The 23,206-nt window shown below is 32.4% G+C and overlaps 2 protein-coding genes and 1 pseudogene across 2 annotated transcripts; 1 reads left to right on the forward strand and 2 right to left on the reverse strand.

Annotated features, from left to right (window-relative positions):
• Positions 1 to 308: 308 nt before the first annotated feature.
• Positions 309 to 2,716, reverse strand: LOC130945724 (cyanogenic beta-glucosidase-like; annotated as a pseudogene).
• Positions 2,717 to 8,362: 5,646 nt separating this feature from the next.
• LOC130945725 (uncharacterized) lies at positions 8,363 to 9,040 on the forward strand. Its single transcript, XM_057874431.1, has one exon. The coding sequence runs from the start codon at positions 8,363 to 8,365 to the stop codon at positions 9,038 to 9,040; it is 678 nt and encodes a 225-aa protein (XP_057730414.1).
• Positions 9,041 to 12,740: 3,700 nt separating this feature from the next.
• On the reverse strand, positions 12,741 to 18,180 carry LOC130945726 (uncharacterized). The gene is made up of 14 exons (XM_057874432.1): positions 18,159 to 18,180; positions 18,014 to 18,067; positions 17,777 to 17,923; positions 17,581 to 17,661; positions 17,409 to 17,462; positions 16,912 to 17,001; positions 16,752 to 16,771; positions 16,205 to 16,614; positions 15,943 to 16,051; positions 14,923 to 15,221; positions 14,465 to 14,830; positions 14,235 to 14,359; positions 13,493 to 13,760; positions 12,741 to 13,065 (listed from the first exon to the last, which is right to left on the reverse strand). The coding sequence occupies exons 1-14, from the start codon at positions 18,178 to 18,180 to the stop codon at positions 12,741 to 12,743; spliced, it is 2,370 nt and encodes a 789-aa protein (XP_057730415.1).
• Between the last annotated feature and the right edge of the window lie 5,026 nt (positions 18,181 to 23,206).

A 23,206-nucleotide genomic window follows, 5' to 3' on the forward strand; every position in this document is an offset into this window, starting at 1 on the left:
GGTTACATTCAGTATATATGTCTGATTTATTGAAGAAAATAGATTACTAAAACTAGTTAATAACTATTTTATAGTTAATATAATTAACACTAAATAAAAAAAAAACAAATAAGGCATAACTTATTTTTTTATTAGTCAATTTATTATAACAAATAACTTAAAATTATAATTTCAATTTTATCACATGCATAATATGGATAATGACATTTATTGTGATAATAAAAACCAATTGACAAAAAAGAAAGAGAGGCATAAAAAAAGAAAAATAACTTGATTAAATTTATTTACAAAAATAACTTATTCATTAATCATTTCTCTATATAAAGGAGTACCTGATATTTTTCTTTGTAGGGTTGAACAGTAGAAGTATGAGAAAGAAGTTGATGATGTGAAACCAAACAGGGTTCAGTAGCAGAATCACTAGCACCACAATTTGGATTCATCCATTTTGAACATTTACCAGGTGTAAACACACCCTTTGCATAGCCACCTTGGCTATATGACCATGGTTCATTCAAAGTAATCCAATGCTTCACTCTATCTCCAAATTCCTTAAAGTAAACCTACGCATAATCTCAAAAATTATCTCTAAAAAGCTTGTTTTATTATTTTGGGTGAAAATTATTTTATTTTTTAATTATAGTACTTACATAATGTTAGGACTTAAAGAAGCTACCATACTCGTCTTTCAGCGTCTGGAGAAGATCCCAATGAAAAAGAGTTATAAATGGTTTTATACCTGCAAAAATATAATTTCATTGAGATTATTATTAATATATCAATCGTTGCAAATATTAAAAAGGTAAGAATGCAAGCGTAAAACTTTGGGAATAATAATTAAAATAATTTTTAAAATATTAAATATTTGTCAATTTTATCTTTAAAAATTAGCCGTGATAAATTGATTCCTGAAAAAATATAATATTATAATATATTGTAAAATGATTATTTCACATATTATTATGTAAGTGATGCAAAAATTAATTTAATTCACAATTGTATTTTTTAAAGATCAATTTAAAATATTTAATATTTCAAAAACTAAATGAATACACATTATTTAATCTTTGAGTAAAGGATATTATTTTGATATTAGCCCTAAAACTTTGGTTATTCTAACCATTTGATAGTAACTCATCAATGAGATTGTTGTGATATTTTGATTCCTTCTTGATTTATGCCTCCACTAAGCTTTCCTTCTGTTCACATTAAATTGATTTAAAATAGTTAATAACATGACAGATCTAATCAAGTGAAATTTAATGAAACTAGCTCACTCAAGTACATATCATGACTTACTTGGGAGTATTCTGGACCAAGAGATAGAGAATCTGTAAGCTTCTAAATTCATATCCTTCATGATCCCAACATCTTCCTGTGTATATACGGACAACATTCAATTTTTTTTAATGAAATAATAATAATCAAGGAAAAAATAAACCTATATATATATATATATATATATGGTGCTATCTATGGTGGCAGTAAAGGTTGAATGGCTATAATGGCTAAGCCGGCTGAACCAACCAGTGCCTGACACCTGGAGAATTTGGAGATTGTTTGACTCTCGGGTGCACTATATTAATGACGATAAAATTGTTAATGAAACACAATAAAAACACAATAAATATATGTTGCTGTGGTTAAAACTGAATTAACAAAAATTTCACAAAAAAAAAATTTAAAAATTAAAATTTTATTCAGTATTTGATTTGGGAAAAAATAAATTATGCTTCTGTTGTACTTTTCTTGAGTCTATCACCGCAGGGTCTTTCTTTTTTGTGAACGACTTGGTGACCGTGTGGTGGAGAAGTTGTCGCTGATAGTGTAACGTCTCTAGTATTCGTGGAGAGTATCTTCGGAATCATGAGTGGAATGTTGTAGGTGGAACAAGTTGGTGTTCCCTTCATACATCACCGGGGGAGGAGCGCCTCATCCAAGTTACTACCTTGTGCTCCAGAGGCTGAAGCAAACCTAGTGACTATAATAAACTGGTCCTGTAACGAACGACATTATCAAACGTTATTGACGCAAACATCAATGTCGCCTTAGTCTCGTCTTCAGTCTTCACCATTAAACACGCCAATAACTTCAAAATCAACGTTTCGCATTCTACCATGCCTCCAGCCAATAATAGATCCAACACCATCGATACAAAACTAATATGGCTTCATCAACTCTCGAGCTCATTTTCTGGAACGACGTCCGCCGCAACCTACCCCATTTCTTGAGGCTGCTGGCGACACCGTCTCTCGCCGATATCCATTGAACCCTCGACCTTCATACCCTTGCTAAAGGATAGCAATTTCTACTAATACCCCCGGTAAAAGAGACAAGAGTTACCGTAATTAATTTCTTAAATAAAGATTAACCTAATTAACTATGATGCCACTTGTCATCTTCTCATTGGATGGTCAATGAATAGCCACCACTAGTCACCAAAATTGTGGCCACCAGAGACGTGGCCTATATATATATATAGGAATTAATATGATGATTTTCTTTTTACTCTATATTTATATCATAGTGTGTTACTTTATATATATATGTATGTTGCAATCGATTCATCACTATTATTTTATTTTTTGAATATTCTCTTTAAATTTGCTGTCATTTGAAATTTAATATATACCCTTATATATATCATACCTTGTAGTGGTGATATTCGTCAATTGCAACATGCATCTTCATTGCTTCTATCTTTTATCCTTTCTGTGTGTTGCATGTAATAATTGTCAGATATGACTTATAATTAAGGGTCCTACTCCACTACTATAATAATAATCAACATACTAGGAGTTTTGTTCAATCTTCTCCAAATCCAAATCGAAGAATCTATTTCTTCTTAGGAGTCGTACCAAATCTATATCAAGTTCTCAATCTTCTCCAGCTGCGTACACCTTCTCCCGGCGCATATTTCTGTATTCCAAGCACTCTTCGCTCCCCGGACCTGCCTCCATTTCTAGGGTTCCGCCTTCTCGAAGCTTCGCCACCGATTCGGAGGCCAGAGACTCCAGTGAGTCCGATGTCGTCGTCGTCGGAGCTGGACCTGCTGGCTTATCGGCCGCCATACGCCTCAAGCAGCTCTGCCACCAGAAAGGAGCTGATTTATCGGTGTGTGTGGTGGAGAAAGGTGCTGAAGTAGGTTTGTTCCATGCTACTCTTAGCTTAATTGCTTAATTAACTTTGATGTAATCGTGAACTGTTAATTATTAAGTTAATCTTTATATGTTATATGTAATTAGGTGCTCACATTATTTCTGGAAACGTATTTGAGCCTCGAGCGCTGGACGAGCTTCTCCCACAGTGGAAGCAGGAGGAGGTGCATTCTGTTTGTTGAATTTAGTTACAGTTTATGAGTAGTTTTAATTTGTGATTTGTTTTTTTGCCTGATTCCGACTGTGTCTTTTTACTTCGGACAAGTTTTGGTTTCTCACCAAGAATAGTGCTATTTCTCTCCCGTCTCCTTTTCACAACAAAGGCAACTACGTAATAAGTTTTTATGACATTCAATTCATTCCATCCTTTTGCCTTTTATATTTGGTGGAAACTCAGGTAAAATCGACTTCAGGTAAAGTTAATACCTGAGAGCCGTTAGATAATTTGACTGATTTGACTAAATTTTCATCTAACGACTCTCAGATATCAACTTCACGTGAAGTCGACTTCACCTGAGTTTCCACCTTTATATTTATAAAATCATGGATTCTGTTCTTTCCTTTTTTTTTTCTAATGAACTAAATAAAACAAAGATTAAGTACACAATCATAGCAGAAAACTTTCTTAAAGAGACTATGTACGTAACATGAAGCATGAACTTAGGTAGCGTTTGGTTTTTAAGATGAGATAAAAAGACATAAATACGAATATACATATTCACTGTTTAGTTATTAAGACACAAAATTAAGAGAGATATAGTTACATATCAATACCCATAAAATATATGTAATTTATGTCTCTTTAAAAAGACAAGACATAAATTTTTGACATAAGACACAAATAAAATTATATTTTTATACTATTTTACTCTTACCTCATTTTTTTCTTTTCTTCTCCACGCATTAAAGACTCTCTTCTCTGTTATTATTCACTTTCATCTTGGATATATATATATGTGACTGAGTACAAGTTACTAAAGTAGAATACATTTATTTTTATAATTCATAATTTTATTTTTTTTTCTGTTTTTTTAATCTTCTTGACACAAACCTTAATAATATATATTTATGTAAAATTTTGTTTTGTTGTTTGAAATTGCTATGAATTGTGAAAATAGAATTATAAATTAGTTTTGCGAAAATCCGAATCAGGTTGAAGAAAGAAGATGAAGGGATAGAAATGTAGATAATGAATTTTTTTCATATATTAAGAATAAAATAGACTTTTTAAAATAGTATGTACATTGTCCATTATAATTGCCAAACACAATATTTTTTAACTGTGTCTTTATATATATATACTTGTCTTAATATTTATGTCTTTATGTCTGTCTCAACCTTTGTGAGATATAAACCAAAAAGAATCTTATATACAAGCATCATTTTACTACATAGCTATCAAAAATAAGTTCAGCACAGGTTCCAACAGCATTCTCATCCATTTCACTACATAGCTATTAAAATAAATTGAATAAATTATCATCTTTGATTTTTATTTTTAATTTTTGGAAAAATAGTTTAAGCCAGACTCAACAAAATATGAAATTGAGTTTAATCCACGCTTTTTAATTTAGATGAGAAATGGTGTAGAACATAGATATGGAGTATATAGGTGTTTTACGCAACTGTCGTGTTAGGATTCCAAATTTTTTTAATTTTTTAAATGCAAATCGTAAGGTTTGATTACCTTCACCAAAATTTAAATTTTCTCTTCCACATTAATCGGATTGTCCGATTAGTAAGCTTCATTTTTTTTATAAAATAGTCCGATTTCTTCGTTCTTGTTTTTGAAAAAGCTATTCCCACATCCATATCTAACACCCATATTTTTTACAATAATGCACAACATACACATATTTCTCATATCCAAAAAAATGAACCTTTAATCCAGAACCGACTCAAAAAAATTTATTTGCAAATCAAAAAATTCTATACATCCAAAAAAATATAAAATTGAATAACCCCAATTCTAGAAGAAATGAATACATCCAAAAAAATGCAAAAACAAAATATGGCGCTGACATTGCCTTTTTAGAATCAGTAGATATGTCTTTTGAACCAGAGACTAGCGTGAGATCGCGGATCAGTAGCGCAGTGAAAAGCAAAGAGTTTGAAGAATCGAAGAGAGTCACAAACGATGGAGTTCGAGATTGAAACTCTAGAGAAAACGAGATGCACAATGAGAGAGAAAACCTATAAAAATTTAATAAAAACTAAATAAAAATTATATGAGAGTGATGCCAAAAAGCGTATAAAATATTTGGGTGTACTATTATTTAAATTATTTTTTTTATTAATAGTAGATGTAGGTTTATTTGTTGTAATTTTTTCTATAATGGAAGTATATAAGGAGTTATTATACATTATATACTATGGTCCAATTTGGGTAACTAACTTAATTAAGCTTCTTTTGATAAAATAACTTAAACAATAAATGATTTTGTTAAAAGTAACTTATAAATAAGTTATTTTGTGTTTGGATTTTTAACTCTAAAAGTACTTATTTTATAAAAATGTGATGAAAAGTAGAAGTATTATGAGAAAAGACATTTTTTAACTTCTTTACAAGATCCTAAATAGCTTCTTAAAAAGTTACAATTTGGTTTTAAAAATTGTACCAAATATTAATACTACTACTTATCATAAGTCAAAAGTTAAAAAAAGTTATTTTTAAAGTTTTTTAAATAGGTCTTATGTACTTTTTATATACTTTAAAAATAAGTTCTTTTCATTTTTAAAGAGAATAAAAAATTTTTTAAGGAATATTTGTTAAATTAGTACACCTAGAGAAACACAATTTATAGTCAAATCTTAACGAAAGCAAAGTATACATTTTGAATATAGAACAATACATTATGTAGCAAATAGGATATGACAGATTCCAAGCAAATGCTTATGAGGTATGTGCACTGATGGTGCCTTATTATTATAAGATCCCATTTCCACTCTGTAAACTCTACCCTTTGTATATATGTCTTAGATCATATATATTTTTGGACAAAGGTCATGATGGAGTTATTTCTTGATAAGTTGGATTATTTAGATTATATATACCAAGCTATGAGCACAAACAGTACATCTCAGAACATCAACTAATTATAAGCTTTTTTTGTTTAGTGTAAGTTCTACTACAGAATCTCAAATTTCTTTACATTATAAGCTTTATCATAATATATAAATGATGATTCCTATCATTAGAGAACTTAATTATTGGTCCATTTAAGTATAAATAAATTTTTTAAATGTTCTGTTAGGGTTTTTTAATGCTCTGTTAAGATTTTTTAATAGAGTTTCTACTGTCATCAAGGTTACATTGTCAACGTTAATTAAATTTCAATACAAGTCCAAATAATCTACATGGCTGAGACAACGAGGGATGAAGATCGGACAGAGGAAGACAACCGAAAAGGAGGTAGGAATGTGATTCTACTGGAAGAGGCAGACATATCAGAAGGTATTAACGCTTGCTCCAATAGTCTCTATGGCAGACTCTTTGCTTCTAAAACCTTCTCAGTTGGAACCATGAAAAATGCTTTAAAGGCTATATAGGGAAACCCAAAAGGATTTAGCGCGAGTGACAAATAGGACAATTCCTTTCAATTATTTTTTAATAAAGAAGTGGATGTCTTGCATGTTGAACGTGGTTCTCCATGGCTATTCAAAGATTATGTGCTCCATGTAAAGAGATGGAAGGAAGATCAGAACTGTGATGAAGAGATTATTTTCAAATTTTCAGTTTGGGTTCAATTTTGGGGTTTGCCAGAATTGTTTAAAACCCTCCAAGTTGGACGTAAATTAGGAGAGAGACTGGGCACAGTGTTGGAGGTAGGTAAATTTCAGATGCGAGACAGAGAAACTAGGATTGTGAAGGCCAAAATCAATATTGATGCTGCCAGACAAGTGAGGGATCAGTTAATAGTGGCAGGACCTAATAAAAAGGAGGTAGAAGTGGCATTGCGCTATGAGAGACTTGGAAAGTTCTGTACCTATTGCGCAAAATTGGGGCACGAGGTGAAAAACTGCCATGATCTGCTGAAGGACACAGAGAGTGATATGGTAAAAAAGGATGACATTGGCGAATGGGTTAAAGCCAGCCAAGTGGAAACGCGAATCTACTCTGAAGGTGAAAGAACATTCAACAACTCAACCCAAAATCAGAATAAGACCACTCAACTTAAGAAAAAATCGGTCTTAAACTGCTTATTGGAAGAATTTGCAGGGATGTCAATGCAAGAAGGGAAACAAAGTTTGAAATCACAAGACACTAGTAACAGGGCAGCACCTAAGTCACCTCAATCAGCCAATTATAGAACAGAATGCATGGAGGTTATCATAGCTGGTCAGTCTAATGCCAAGGAGGATGAAGGACAGCTTATGTAATTCGCTATTGGGCAGTGTCTCACCATAGAGAAAGGTAGGAAGTGGAAAAGGTTAGCAAGACAAGGTGCTGGAGGGTCAGATACTAAAAGTGAATCCAAAAGAAGGTTAATGAGTGGTATAGCTGAAGGATCTACAAAGAAAGCAAGAACAGAGGATGAAAATACAGTTGAACAGATGGTGGAGGGTGCCAGCCTACAAATGGCACCCAAAGTGCCATGAGAACTATAGTTTGGAATTGTCGGGGTTTGGGGAGACCCGTGACAATTCACACCCTAAAAGGGATTTGTAAATCCCACTCCCCCGAGATTGTGTTTATAAGTGAAATAAAGAACCAATCTTGACAGGTGAAAGCAAAACTTCGGGTATGCGGCTACGAAAATTGGCATATTGTTAACCCGGCAGGAGTGGCAGGAGGACTTGTGCTAGCTTGGAAGGACAATATCAATGTTCAAATTATTAACAGTGGAGAATTCTTTGTGGCAGCCGAAATTAAGGAAGTCAGAAGCAGTGAGGTATGGGTGTTTATTGGTGTCCATTTGAGTTGTTCGGAACAAATTCGATCCTTACAATTTGAGGAGCTTACAACAATGAGTCAACACCTGGAAGGAAAAGTGGTAATAGCAGGCAATTTTAATGCTATAACAAGCCAAGCGGAAAAGGAGGGTGGAGGCCAAAAATCAGCAACCACCATTACAACATTCACTAATTTTATTGACAGTAACAAATTAGTGGATATTGGAATGGTGGAGCGCCCTTTCACGTAGACAAATCGAAGACAAGGAGAGGATTTGGTGAAGGAGAGGCTTGACCGCTATTTAGTTGGGATGGGATGGAAGCTGAAGTTTCCGAATGCAGTGGTGCACAGGCTCATAGAGTCAGGCTCGGATCATGCTCCAATCTTGATGGAAACTGAACCTCAATCCTGGCATAGTAAAAGGCGCTTTAAATACCAGGAACGTTGGTGTAGAGAAGTGGATGTCAAGAGAATTGTCAGTGAAGTGTGGAAAATAGAAGTTGTAGGCTTGGTTATGTTCTTCTTGGCCCAAAAGTTGAAAGATTGTAGACATAGACTAGTTCAATGGCAGAAAACTCACGAAGCAAACTCTCGTAAAGAAATTGAGGACCTTCAAGCTAAACTAGAGGAGTTGCAGGTGGCTGGAATCAATGGGGGAGAGGAGGTTACCATTTTGGAAGAGAAGTTGGAGCTGGCATATTTGAAAGAAGAGAGCTATTGGCGAGAAAAATCTAGAGTCAAGTGGCTAAAAGAAGGAGATCAGAACACTAGATTCTTTCACCAAAAATTTCAATCAAGGGTGCGAAGGAACAGAATTTGGAGATTAGTAGGAAGGGACAATGAGATTGCATCGAAACCGGAGGATATTGCAAAGGTAGCTGAAGACTACTTTTGCGATATTTTTACTTCTTCTTATTCGGCTGATCCGAATCCATACTTAGAGGATTTGGAGCCTAAGGTTACAGCTTCCATGAACCGCAGGCTCTAAAGGCCGGTAACTATGGACGAGGTCAAAAGAGCTACATTTAGTGTTCATGCTCAGAGTGCTCCTGGTGATGACGGGTTTACAGCTAAGTTTTTTTACTTTTTCTGGGATATAGTTGGAGGTGACGTTTTTAAGGCAGTGAGAAGTTTCTTTCACAGTGGCAGAATTCTAAAAAGCTTCAATCATACTCAAATATGTTTGATTCCAAAGGTGCCAGATGCCAGTGACATGACTCAGGTACGACCGATCAGTTTGTCTTCAGTTATGTATAAAATTATTTCTAAATTTATGGTGCATCGATTACAAGGTATTATGAATAAAATTATAATCCCAAATCATAGTGCGTTTCTCAAAGGTTGACTCAGTTCAGATAATATTCTAATTGCCCACGAATGTATGCACTATTTGAAAAATAAGAGAAGTGGGGGCAGAGCATGAGATGGCTATTAAACTAGACATGAGCAAGGCTTATGATAAGGTTGAATGGCATTTCTTATGGTATATTATGGATAAGCTGGGCTTTGATGCTAAATGGATTAACTGGACTAAGGAATTGGTAACGACTGTTTCTTACTCTGTTGTTGTAGAAGGTCAACCTTTTGGCTATTTTAGGCCAAATAGGGGCATCCGACAGGGTGACCCCTATCTCCATGTCTCTTTCTTTTTTGTGTAGAAGGACTTTCCTTCTTGCTACACAAGGCAGAGCAAAATAGATTAATTCAAGGAGTTCAAGTTAATCAGAGATGCCAAATAGTTAATCACCTTTTGTTTGCTGATGATTCAATTCTTTTTTGTAAGAGCGCACCTAATACAAGCCAAAGTATTCTAGAATTGCTAGAGATCTATGAGGGTTTTAGTTGGTAGAAAGTCAATTTGAATAAGTCGGCCATCTTTTTTAGTCACAACACACCTCAGAACATAAGACTAGAAATTGCTCAGACACTAAATATTGAACATATCGGAGCACAAGACAAATACCTGGGGCTGTCCTCTATAGTCCAAAAATCAAAGAAAGCAACCTTTGGAGCTATCAAGGATAAAGTTCAGAAGAGGATTATGGGTTGAAAAAGAAGTCTATTGTCATCAGGTGGCAGGCACACGCTATTGAGAGTGGTGGGGGAGGCGATTCCTATTTATATACTCTCTTGTTTCAAGCTCCCGGACACGCTGTTGACTGAGATTCATAGCATGCTCTCACAATTTTGGTGGGATCAAAAAGGCGCAGAACGAAGAATGGTTTGGATTAAATGGGACACAATGACGAGACTGAAGAAAGATGGAGGGCTGGGGATCAAGGACTTAAGGGCGCAAAATTTGGCCTTATTTGGCAAGCAATGTTTGCGTCTAATGAAATACCCTAATTCTACTCTATCAAGAATGCTCAAAGCTAAATATTTCAGATATACAGATTTTTTACATGCAGAGATAGGAAGCGTACCGTCGTGGGGCTGGAGAAGTGTTCTTGAAGGGCGTAAGGTTATCGAGAAAGGCTTGTTATGAAAAATAGGCTCTGGTACTCATGTCCGCATCTTCCATGACCCCTGGCTCCCACCACCAGTGTCCTTTAATGTCCCTCAAAATGCACTCACAATCCCACAAAATCTGCAAGTGTATTACGTTAGTGCGTTACTAAATCCTGATAGAAGCTGGAACAGAAATCTGATTGAGTCAATTTTTTCAGTTGATATATGTAATAAAAAAATTTTCAATCAAACCAACAGAGGAGGATGATGAAGTTAATTGGTGCTGGACAAAATCTGATATATATGAAGTTGGGTCAGGATACAAAATTTCTTATAGATTCTTTTATTCTCCTACTTCATTGAGGCCCCAGAACATACAGAACAACAGAGTATGGAATAGCATTTGGGAATTGAAATTACCTCATAAAATTAAGATTTTTCTATGGAAGAGTCTTCATAAAAAGCTTCCAGTGTTGCAACAAGTTCACAGTCGGTTCGCATCCACTCCTGCCACTTGTCCAAGATGCATGTTAAAGGTTGAATCAATTTCTCATGCTTTGTTCTAATGCCCCCTGTCTTCAATAATCTGGAGCCTAAGCTTAATAACTCCTGACCTATGGATGAGAGAAGAAGAAACATTTTTCAATTGATGGCAACGAGTCTTATCTTGGGCAGCGGCTCAATTCGACGGTAGGCAAAAGACCCTCTTCATAGCGGCGCTGTGTTGGAGCACTTGAAAAGCGAGAAATCAGTGTATTTTTAAGAAGATAATAAGCCCGACACCAGAGATAGTGAAAGAAGCCAACAGTTTAGTGCGTGAACTTGTGAGCCATACCTGATGGATGCTGCTAATTCTCTTTACTCTTACTTTACTATTTTCTAAGTTCTTAATCTTTCAGTCATAGTTGGTGATAAATGGGATTACCCAATTCTTTTGTACTTCCTTATGGAAACACCTTTATTTTATATTAATAAAATAACATTATCTTTGAAAAAAAAAATTATTGGTCCATTCAACCCGCATTTTAAACCTCCTGCGAGATGCTAAAATGATACTCCCTTCCCTTCTATTTTATAAATGTACATTCTCCTCCCTTCTAATTTTTTAAAAACCCCTCTTTAATCCATTTTAATTTTTTTTTTTTGTGTTAACTAATGTTAACTTTGTCCATTTTTTAAGAAAAAATAAATTATTTTTTAAAAAAATATCCATTTACAAAAATTTTATTTTTTATCATTAAATTTTACTTACCAAAATACCTTTTAATAAATTATTCTTTTATTGATTAAATTATATGTTTATTAAAATATTTTCAAAAAAATTAATAATTAAATTTTTTTTCTCTTCAATAATTTTTTAATTATTAAATTGTGATTTTACTAAAATTTTTGTTAATACTTATTTTTATATTTACTATTAATTTTTTATATCAATATATATTATTTTAATATTAAATAAAAAAATCTTACCACTATTAATATGTATAACAATTAATATATATTGATATTGAAAAATAATTTTATTAAAATTTTTTATATAATGTTAAAATAATATATATAGATATCAAAAAATTAATAGTAAAATATAAAAAAATTGTTAATGAAAATTTTAATAAAAAATTAAAAAATTATTGAAGGGTGTTTTAGAAAAAAATAATATAATTATTAAATTTTTAAAAAATACAATTTAATCAATAAAAGAATAATTTATTAAAGGATATTTTGGTAAGCAAAATTTAATGATAAAAAACAAAATTTTTGCTAATGGGTATTTTTTAAAAAATATATTTTTTAAAAATGAATAAAGTTAACATTAGTTAATACAAAAAAGTTTAAAATGGATTAAAGAGAAGGTTTTTTAAAAGTTAGAAGGGAGGGGAATGTACATTTATAAAATAGAGGGGAGGGGAGTGAAATTTTCTCTAACGATAATAAAGTTTAAAAAAACAGAAGTGGAGGGGAGAAAAAAACTGAGACAGCAAAAATTATGAGATCTTTAGTTATGTCATTGTTGCTAAAAGTGACATGGCCCTTCATACCATCTTTAAATTTTTTTATGCTTGTGTTATTGCTTTAAAAGGGATTTTAACTTCTTGAATTCCATCATTAGGCTTCCCACATGTACCATCTCCAATACTTAAAATCCAGTCAGCAAATTCCTTTGTTTTAGATTTCTCAAAATCACTATCATCTGCCTTTAGCCTCATGTTTCTTGTCAGTGTTAAAAGTTTGCAACTATTCTAAATGTAGGATGAATTGTTAGTTGCATTCACAATTTCCTGTCTGCTTTCTTTAGGGATGACGGGCAATATCTGTCTAAAGTTGCCTCCAAAAACAATTATCTTTCCTCCAAATGGCTGATCATCACTGTTAACATTCTTAAATCTCAAAATATCTCGCATTGTTCTATCAAGAGCTTCTATACAGTGCTTATTAACTATAGGAGCTTCATCCCATATTATGAGCTTAGTTCTAATAATCAATTCTGCCAATTGACTACCTTGTTTTATGTTGCAAGTGGAAAAGTTGGTGGTACGGAAAACTGTGAATAAGCTGTCCTTCCACCTGGTAGTAAAAGAGATGCTATCCTAAATCAATTAACTGTTAACAATTATCTTTCCTCCAAATGGCTGATCATCACTGTTAACATTCTTAAATCTCAAAATATCTCGCATTGTTCTATCAAGAGCTTCTATACAGTGCTTATTAACTATAGGAGCTTCATCCCATATTATGAGCTTAGTTCTAATAATCAATTCTGCCAATTGACTACCTTGTTTTATGTTGCAAGTGGAAAAGTTGGTGGTACGGAAAACTGTGAATAAGCTGTCCTTCCACCTGGTAGTAAAAGAGATGCTATCCTACTTGACGCAACTGTTAATACAATTTGTCCCTTTGATCTTAACCATGCCGCTAATGTTTTCCAAAAAAAAGTTTTGCCTGTTCCACCATAGCTATATAGGAAGAAAACCCCTCCCTCACCTCCATTTACAGCATGCATAACTGTTTCATAGACTGCATGTTCATGGTAAGCAGTTCAAGATAGCAACTATGTTGATCTGCTAATGCACATTTATTATAGCGGAGCTTATCAGAAATTAACCGATTCATCCCGCTTGACATCAAGTGATAAGAAATAGTTTGCCTATCAGGAAATGGCATAGATGGAAAATCACGAAGACTCCTATTATAACTCCTCAATTTCTTCTTAATATCTATTAGAGTTAAATCTTTCAAGTCTTCATCATTAAGGTGCAGGTCTATTTAGAACAAATTTGTTACAAAAAAAGATAAATGACAATACAAAGATTTTTATATGAGAAACTTTTAATAAAGTGAACAGTGATCTAAATCTTAGTTATATACAAAAGTAAAAGGTAACTTAATATATAACGTTTAATAGTTCTTGATTTAAATGAATTATTATTACCTTAAAATTTCTATGATACTTCCCATATATTCATATTAAAATTGAGTTCAACAACAATGCAAACTTGAATCTATTTATTAAATTAATAATTATTATAGAGTACCCAACTAACATAGTCATATTTATTAAATTAATAATTATTATTACTTTTTTGGATTGTCAAGCATCCTTCTTTGTCTATGAAAAATATCATTAGATAAGAGACTCCATGTATTTTCCCACACATGTTCAGGTCTAATAATTGAATTAGAAAACAAAAGTGTTGCAAAGAGCTTCCTCAAGTAATCTCCTGATCCCTAATTACTTGCTTCATGTATTGCATCAATATATTCTCTATCATCATCTAAGAGACCTCGTGCATAGCATGCATCTTTAAATGTTGGATAAATCACACTGTCAACTGTTCTAATCTCCTCATAGCAAGTAGGTCTTCTCACAAAATTCAGAAGTAGTCTAAGGTAGTAGATTTCTCCAGACCCAGGAGAAACAAAGAAAATTCTTTCAATAACTGCATGTGATTTGTGTGGGACTCACACCCTTTTTTCTGCCTTCCAAACAAATCTCGTAGGCAATTCTGCATATGTTAGTAGCCTAGCTTCTGTAAATTCTTTAATTGCCTGAAACCATCCCAAAAACATAGACTCCTTGACAGATGCCTTTCTAGCAATATCGTCTAAGTTTTCATGGTCTTGGAATATAACACTTTGCTCATCTGACAAGTGAAATCCTAACCTCACGACAGATGGTTCTCTGTAATGAATATTGTATCCAAATATCCTCCATGTGGCTTCACATGGAGATATATACCTACAATCATAGTACATACTAACTTCATCTATTTCATCCATGTCTGCATCCCCTGACACACTTCTATAAAATGATGCTGTTACACGGTCATTCCTTTGTTAACATAATTGAACAGATATTTTATAGATCTTGATTGGTTACATCATTCAACATTAATGTGTGCTCCATATTTCAACAACAAAAACCTGTTATGCAAAACCACATAACGTTTGTCAAGATCAATTCCGGATTTCTTAATCGTCTTCCCACCATCTCTATGCCTATAAACTGGATAACCATCTTCATCCACTGTTGTGTTATCAACAAACCTTTTAGGAAAGTGCCGTATACATTGACCATTTTTTATGCATGGAGAATCTTTCTTAAGACTACCACATGGACCGTGCATCATGTGTTTCCCAACAGCTTCATAATATTCCAGGTCTTTGTTGCGGTCCGGAATTTCAGCAGAAATAATGCGATCAATGTCTTCTCCGGTTGGATACTTGTCATTCGGGTGAAGGAAAATTAATATGTGTGCATGAGGGAGTCCACGTTTTTAAAACTCAATGGTGTAAACAACTGGAGAAAACAAAATATGAATAAAAAAGAATAAAATGAAGAGATTATGTTATCTTAAAATTAGAATCTTGATCAATAGTAAACTGCTGAATAAACTTCATAAGATAACTTGCACAATAATCAAGTAACAAAATAATAAATTTTTTTATTAAGAAAAATTCCTTTGTCAGTGCCTATTGATAGAAATGCCTTAATAGCTCATATTATATGTTTTTTATATAAAACAGTATTATCCAGTTAAAAGAATACTCAGTAATTTATCAAATTGAGATATCCAACACCATTGTTGCATATACTTAGTATTAGGGATTTCTAGTGATCACCATCAAATATATGTGATTAATATAGTTGGTTTATGACTTTTTCATAGTAATAAAAATAGGAATATGTAATTAAATACCTACAACAACTCTTCCAAAGATCTTATTATTTCTGATGTCCTTGATGAGATGATCCAATTTGACCTTGAAAGCCCTACAAACTATGTCTGGACGATCAGATGCATGTAATTCTCTATTCTTTAAAAAATCCTCAAGCTCAGGCCAGTTAGGATTATATGTGAATGTAATGAAAAGATCTGGATACCCCCATAACTTTGCAAATAGCCATTGCATCTTGGTAATTCTAAATCATGTATCTAGGACCTCTAGTAAAAGACGAAGGTAGAATAACACATTTGCCTCGAGAGGATGGTGTTGTTTCCCCATTAAGTACATCTTTAATTCCTTTGTACATTTCACATCTGAATTTGTCCTGATCATGATATATATAGTTTAATCTAGCTGATTCAATCATTGAATATGCATCCACCAAGAATTGTTGAAATAATCTCCTTGCATACAATAATGGAGAACCATTTGTTAACCTTTCTTGTATCCTAAAAGCAAAAAATTCTTTCATTGATACCTCTTATCTTCCTTTTTCATTGTTCGATTAATCTTATTGAGAGCTATATCCTCTTTGTAGCCATCTTCTCCAAAAGGAAATAATAAAGGATATTGTAAACCAAGATAGGCAGGATTAAGTTGATTGATGCGTTGTAACTTTCCAGTTTGTGTTTCAACCACAATGTCCCGATCAGTTTTGTCTATGTCAAAGTCACCAACAATCAAACCTGCCACCTCATTAGTTGAAGGTAAATTATAACGTCTACCATCCTTCCCTCTTTTTCCCAAAAGCTTTAGCTTGACTGTTGATACGGACTTAGAAGCAAACGACTCATAAACCATACGAAATGCCTTGACTAAAACATTATGCTCATCTAACATTGTCTTTAGATCCCTAACAATTTCTTGTTGGATGTTATTGTTTTCCCCCTACATCATAAAAACATATGCTCAATATTAAGTAGTATATGAATAATTGAACTATAAGAAAAATCTAATCCAAACTTTGACTCATTGTTTAAGACATTTTAAATAAGCAATATTAAAAAAAATTATTGCAAACACACCTGAGAATAGACATTTGATTCTGGACTTCATTATCAGTGTCAAACACATACATCTGGGCAAATTTTGATGTATTCCCCTCTAGTGGTATTAGACTACCCATCAAATGATAATTCTCTCCAAAAAGAATAAATGTAGGTGGTCTTTTTATCCGATTAATACTTCTTTCAATTTTTGCACCCATAGATGTGAATTGAAACATGCTATTGTAAGTTCTAATGTTCTCACGAAAATGGTGGCTTTTAGCATCATCTGCATATAACAAATTATAAAGAGCTTCAGGAGCTACTTGTAACTGGAATCTCCACTTGCCCTCCTCTACAACAAAGTGTGTATTTCGGTTCACTTGTATTGTAGTGTTTTTTTATTCTTTCGTCGTACCAAAATAATGCTTGGCAATATTCACATTCATGAATCATATTTTCCATGTGATAGTATGCTGCAATATTTAGATCAATAGGACTATCAGGACTATGATATATTTAGAAATGGTAATTATGTAAAAGGATTTTTTAGAATTTTAGTATGTAGTTGTGTAAACTAAATTTGAATAATATAATATATGATTATTTCTATATATTTATTTTCTAAAAAGAAACTTAGAGAAGTTCGAATATCTATTTGTGTCTACCACATTTGAATAATATAGTTTGAGATACCTTCAGTTGCCTTCACCTTCCTTTGATTGGTGTTCCATTTCTTTGCCGACACACCTAATTTATCAAAAGAAACTGAAATTATTAGTTTTTAGCTTCTAAATACTTAATATTAGGCAAATAGACTCTTTAACCAAAGGATTGTCATAACAATTTCATAAATTTTGAAGCTAACCTTCTTTGGCATTGGTCATAACTAATTGACTTCTATTGTTTGTTGACAATGTCTCCTTTAGCCTGGCCTTCTTTCTCGATTCTGTATTGTAACAATGTACCGACATAGATATTTGATATCAATTATTGTGTATTACGTGATTTAACGGATTTCATATATGATAGATCAATCTGTCCTATTTAAAACTACAACTTACTCATGCTATGATGAATATTAACCATCGAATTTATCTCTATGTTATCCTCAGCAACTATGTCTGTTATTATGCTGTGTGATAAATTTCTTCTATCAGCTGTTGTGAACAAACTTTGATCGAGATTATTTGTTAGAGAATTATTTTCTCCTGTAAATATATATTCACATAAAGGTTGTGCATTGATATAAGTTTAAAAAAATATAACAGAATATAGTAATAGTCTAGATAATACACTACCTACTCGAAGCTGGTCCCTATATAACTCATTTGATGTAGTATCCTGAGCAAGGCCTAAACATAATTAAGAATCACCTTTATTTCATCCTTTAAAGTCTATATAACATATAAAATAGTATTCAAACCCTAATAAAATAAATTTCACCTGTTGACCTCATAGAAGCCATATTTTTTCATTTCACAGCTAGTTTCAGCGCTCTTTCCTTTTGAGTATTCCTGGTGTCACCTACTTGGCAAAACATATATATTAGTTGTCAAAAAATATATGAAAATTTCAAATATTAAGCTAAAAGACACCATATATGATAAAGAAATAAAAGATAAACAAGACAATAATTGAAATTGAATAAAAAAAAGATACATTAAAATTGAAATAGAAACAAAAAGGATAGATTGAAATTGAGTACAAAGAGAATCACTCTACTTTCTACCCAATTTCTTGACGCAACAAGAAAGGGACTCCTCCACCTAACTTGTCAATGCCAATGTTTGGAAATTGAATCGAAGGGACTCCTCAACCTTCTATCTAATTTTCCAATATAACAAGAGAGGAAACTCCTCAACCTCAATTGTTCATACCATGGTTTCATCACAAAACCAAAAAAGGGATTTTCAAACCTCTAAATCATTCTATATTATGACTACCCTAGTTTATGAGGTATTTATAATCTCTTATTAGGTTAAAATATAGAAAATCCTAAGCCCATAAACATAAGGCCCAATCTAGTAATTAAATAAACAAAATCAAAATACATCAAATTAAATTAAAATATTTTAAAAATGTAAACTAATATCTTCTAAATAATACTTGAATTTTTCATATCCCGAATATTTGAAGCACATATCAATATATCTTGACAATATCTCTTGAATTTTGGTTAGATGTTCTAAGTTTTAAGCTGAGATTTATTGAGAACTTTGGCGTGTTGTTGATAAAACTTTGAAAGGAATTCTTCTTGTTTGTTGTCCTTCCTACATTTGATACTGATATGGTGTTTTCTTTGTTTGAAATCAATTCTTGAGTGGATATTGCTGAAATTGTTGGCACAGTACCTGAATTTGTAACATATAAAAATCACTTGAACGTAAAATGTTGATCTTTAAGTTTTTTAAAATTTAATATTTACTTGAGGGTGTAGTAGCATGTGTTGTTTGATGTTGTTGAGAATTTATGAGCAGAGAATCCGAGGTTCTATTGAGATACCTTCATATAATGGTTAATTTACACAATCAAGGTCCATCTTTGGATAGTTTTAAAAATATGTCAAGTCTTGGTGTATAACGATAAAAGATTGTAAATAGTGAAAGCGTGTTTTTGTAAATAGTGATGTATAATTATATATTCAAACATATCCACATAAATTAGTCAAAAATAGATTTGAAAGCAATTTTTTTGTAAATAGTGATGTATTTATACGTAATTTTTCTACATCTTGTACTATACACAGGTTAAAATGATATTACACCATTAAATGTCATCTGAAAATTGTGTTTAGTGAAAGTAAGCTTCAAATATATGTATCCGTGTATGTGAAGAAAAAAAATCCTGCGGCAATTATATAGGATAAGACAAATACATCTTATGAAAGTAATTATTTCCAAACACATTGAAGAAATGATTAAATCTGTACATATCTTGAGATATAAAGTTATTGAAAGCAAGTACCTGGTGGTGTGTTTCTTGAGTTCAAGCTAATCTGTTTCAATGGTTCTCTTTTTAAGTTCTGCTCACCAGATTGGGCATCCTCTACTATTTTAAGCTTCTTCCTCTTCTCATAGATGAAAATTTTTCTTTCCTGTCTAGCTTGTTTGGTAGTTTTTTTCTCCATTTTTTTAGATAGGTGAGCTTAACTCAAACTTAGTTTGTATTTTCTGGCAAAGTCTCTTCTTCTATCTTCTTGTTGATATAGCAGAAAGAATAGGTTGCACTTACTAACTCTCGATATTTGCTTCTCATCTTTCACCTGTGAGATTATACTAAGATGTCATTACACTTATGCTGTAATATGTCCTTATAAGTGGCTATTTTCTGTATTGACCAGAACTGAACTTGTTTCTTGTCTTGACGGGAAAAGATATTAGTTAGCTGGCCCTACTCCTTTAGTTCTAACGGTGTATGATAGTAATATTCAGTTTAAATATATTACTAAATTAAAAATAAAAAAGTCCCCTGATTAATATTGTTTGGACTTGCAACCTATTAACAATGTAATAAGATTTTGGAGTATATGTTTAATATTGTTTGAGTATCAGAATATTAACCGTACTACTCAGTTGTATTAATATATAAACCAATGTGATATCATAAGAGTAAATTATAGAGTTATGGAAGTTGGCTCCCTTTGTGAAAAATTTTTTAGAATATATTATTTTAGAGTTTATGGTAACTTTTTCATTGAATGTCATCTTTTGACCTGATGGTGATATTATGTTAATTTATATTCAAGTAAATGTATAAGTATGATAAAAAAAAATTAAAATGAATTTGAATAGAGGTAAATTTAAATTGGACCCACATTGCCTTTTTTTTCTGGTTTATATGAAGTATGTTAATAGATTATAAGTCCTTATAGGTACTTTATATTATTTGTGGTTTGGCACTAATTTAATATATACGGTGATTATAATATCGAGATTCACTTTTTTAATCTATTAGAACTTATTATCACCTTTAACTTATTAATCTTTAATAAATGTATAAGAGATTTTATAACACCCTTAAATAAAAACATATGATAAGTATAAAAATACAAAGCTAAAGTGAAACTAGATACATTGATTTCTTAGTCCAATAGGATTATAGGATCAAACTTTCTGCTCTGAAACTCATAAAGTTGAAGTTTAACACCCACATCAATAGAGCTAAGCAAGAAATAAAACAACGACATGCAGTCTAGGCTAATCTCAGCACAATTTTAGAAATTAAAATAACATAACAAAAACTAAGACAGATACTCAAATGGCATTACAAACACGTCTCATTATATTGAAGACAATTGAACATTGCACTTTAACAACTTTCATTAGGAACATTATATCAGGTATAGTCCCTGACAATGCATGGTGACTGTTTTAACATAAACAGTCTCATGCCAACTGTGCTGAAAGAGGTGTTCCCATAATCTTCCCCTGTATTTAAGCCTTGAAAGGATAATTTCAGTTCTCTCTGAATCATTCACACTACCAAAATAGCAACTGGAATCCAAGACAGATATTATATCTTTCCCTACAAACAGTGTGGGATTATAAGGTATTCCAACACCAAAAATCCTTATCATTTTATCCCATATCACGGTTAATTTCCCATACCACAATCTCCCTACTAAAGCTGGTGTTCTTATAGGATATGAATCCTATACCATCTTTAAACAGAGTGAGGGATTGATAAGCTGATTTCACTTTGTCTGGGACCTTTCCTTCATAAAAAAGTCTCTGCTGCTGAGAGAATATGAGAATTAGTTTTGGTTCCGTAAAGTCATCCCCTCCCCAACCTATCCAGTAGACAATTCCATTGTTAACAACATGCTTGGGGCCTAATTTCTGCACTTTGGTGTTAAACTTGTCAGAGTAGTTCCAATCAGCTTCAAATGAGTTGTAGCAAGTCTATGACATCTGCTTGGTTGAATAAGCACGTTTGTAAACGTGGATAATGCGATACTCAATGCCATTAATCAAGTAACCGAATGCATAAAGAGAAACAGCATGACGGCAATGCTTGTCGGCCTGATCAGACACAAACATCATTCTATGTGTGAGTGGATTCCACATCATCAATCTAGCACTAAGAACTCCCTGGGATAATCATATGCAAACATTGCCATTGTCTGAACCGATAAGAGAATAGAAACCAAATCGGTTGATAGGAATAGGGACGTTCATATTCCTTTACTGGCCTCCATCTAACATTGCCTTCAAAAACCACCTGCAGCTTTCATAAGATGGAGGGTAGCCAACTCCAATAATGACACTTCTGTCCCTATTTTTATTTTGCTTGAAGTGCTGCTTGACAAATAGAGCGGTGGATAGCTTGAATCTCCATTCTTTATTGGTTGTTCGAGATCGCCCGACTGTTTTTGCATCACACCTAACAAAGATCTTCCACAAAAGATCTTCATTGAGCTGTGGAATAGTTACTCTCTTGGGTGTTATATCACTCATTGCTTTTATACAAAACTAAAAGCTTCTAGTTAGGGAGGCTAATGAAAAAGAAGTTTTTTGTTTACCATTTTTCATTGTGTTTGTCTCGTGATATTTATAGGAGTTATTTTTTCCTGTGAAAACTACCCGTTAGTGTCATTATATATTATAAAGAGCACCCTTTAATTTGTTTCTGCGTTACTATCTAGATTTTTAAAAATTAATTTATTTTTGTCTTTCACAAAATTTAAGATGGCCTCTAATAAAACCATATACATAGGATGTTATGAATTCACTGCTCCTTTCATATCAATGGACAATGTGAGGTCACATAGAAGGAGATAGAATTTTATACAAAGACTGATAAAGTATTTCCAATTGATTTAATTTTTTAACCCAGCCTAAAGGAGTGACAATAGAATTGTCAGCTTTCAATTTCAGAAATTTTAATATTCATCATATATTTATGTAACTAATATGCAGCCTTTTAAAAGCATTATTGAGAATGCTATATTTTACATTACCTCTTTTTATATGATAGATTCTATCTCTCTTTCCTGCCATAAAATTTACTTTGGAAAAATTTTCAAGATATAATTTAATTAAAATATAATCTTATCAATCTTTTGAGTTACAATTGAATTGACATGATGGATTTGCTCTATAATTGTAATAAATGGATGACTATTCTCACAAAAAAATACTTTCTTTGTTAAAATTTATTGGACTTGTTCTCTTATTTCAATATATCAAAAATGTCATTTTTACTTTTTAATGCTCTAACCCACTATGTTACAAAATATGGATCCATCTATCTCCCTTATCCAATAGCTGTCAAAGAAAGGAAAACCTCATCTAGACATCTATTGATGTGGTATCTATTTATAAATATATAAAAGCTGATGCCAACTCTCCCACAATGAGTTTAAGCCATCTTTTCTTTGCTAATGATGCCACATCAGTAATTCTAATGACTTGGTAAAAGATGAAAATCAACCAATCACTATTTAGTAAAATAAAATGTTTTAAAAAAATTAAAACAAAAAACTCTTATCT

This window comes from Arachis stenosperma, chromosome 8, assembly GCF_014773155.1.
Source record: "Arachis stenosperma cultivar V10309 chromosome 8, arast.V10309.gnm1.PFL2, whole genome shotgun sequence".
Classification (NCBI taxonomy): domain Eukaryota; kingdom Viridiplantae; phylum Streptophyta; class Magnoliopsida; order Fabales; family Fabaceae; genus Arachis; species Arachis stenosperma.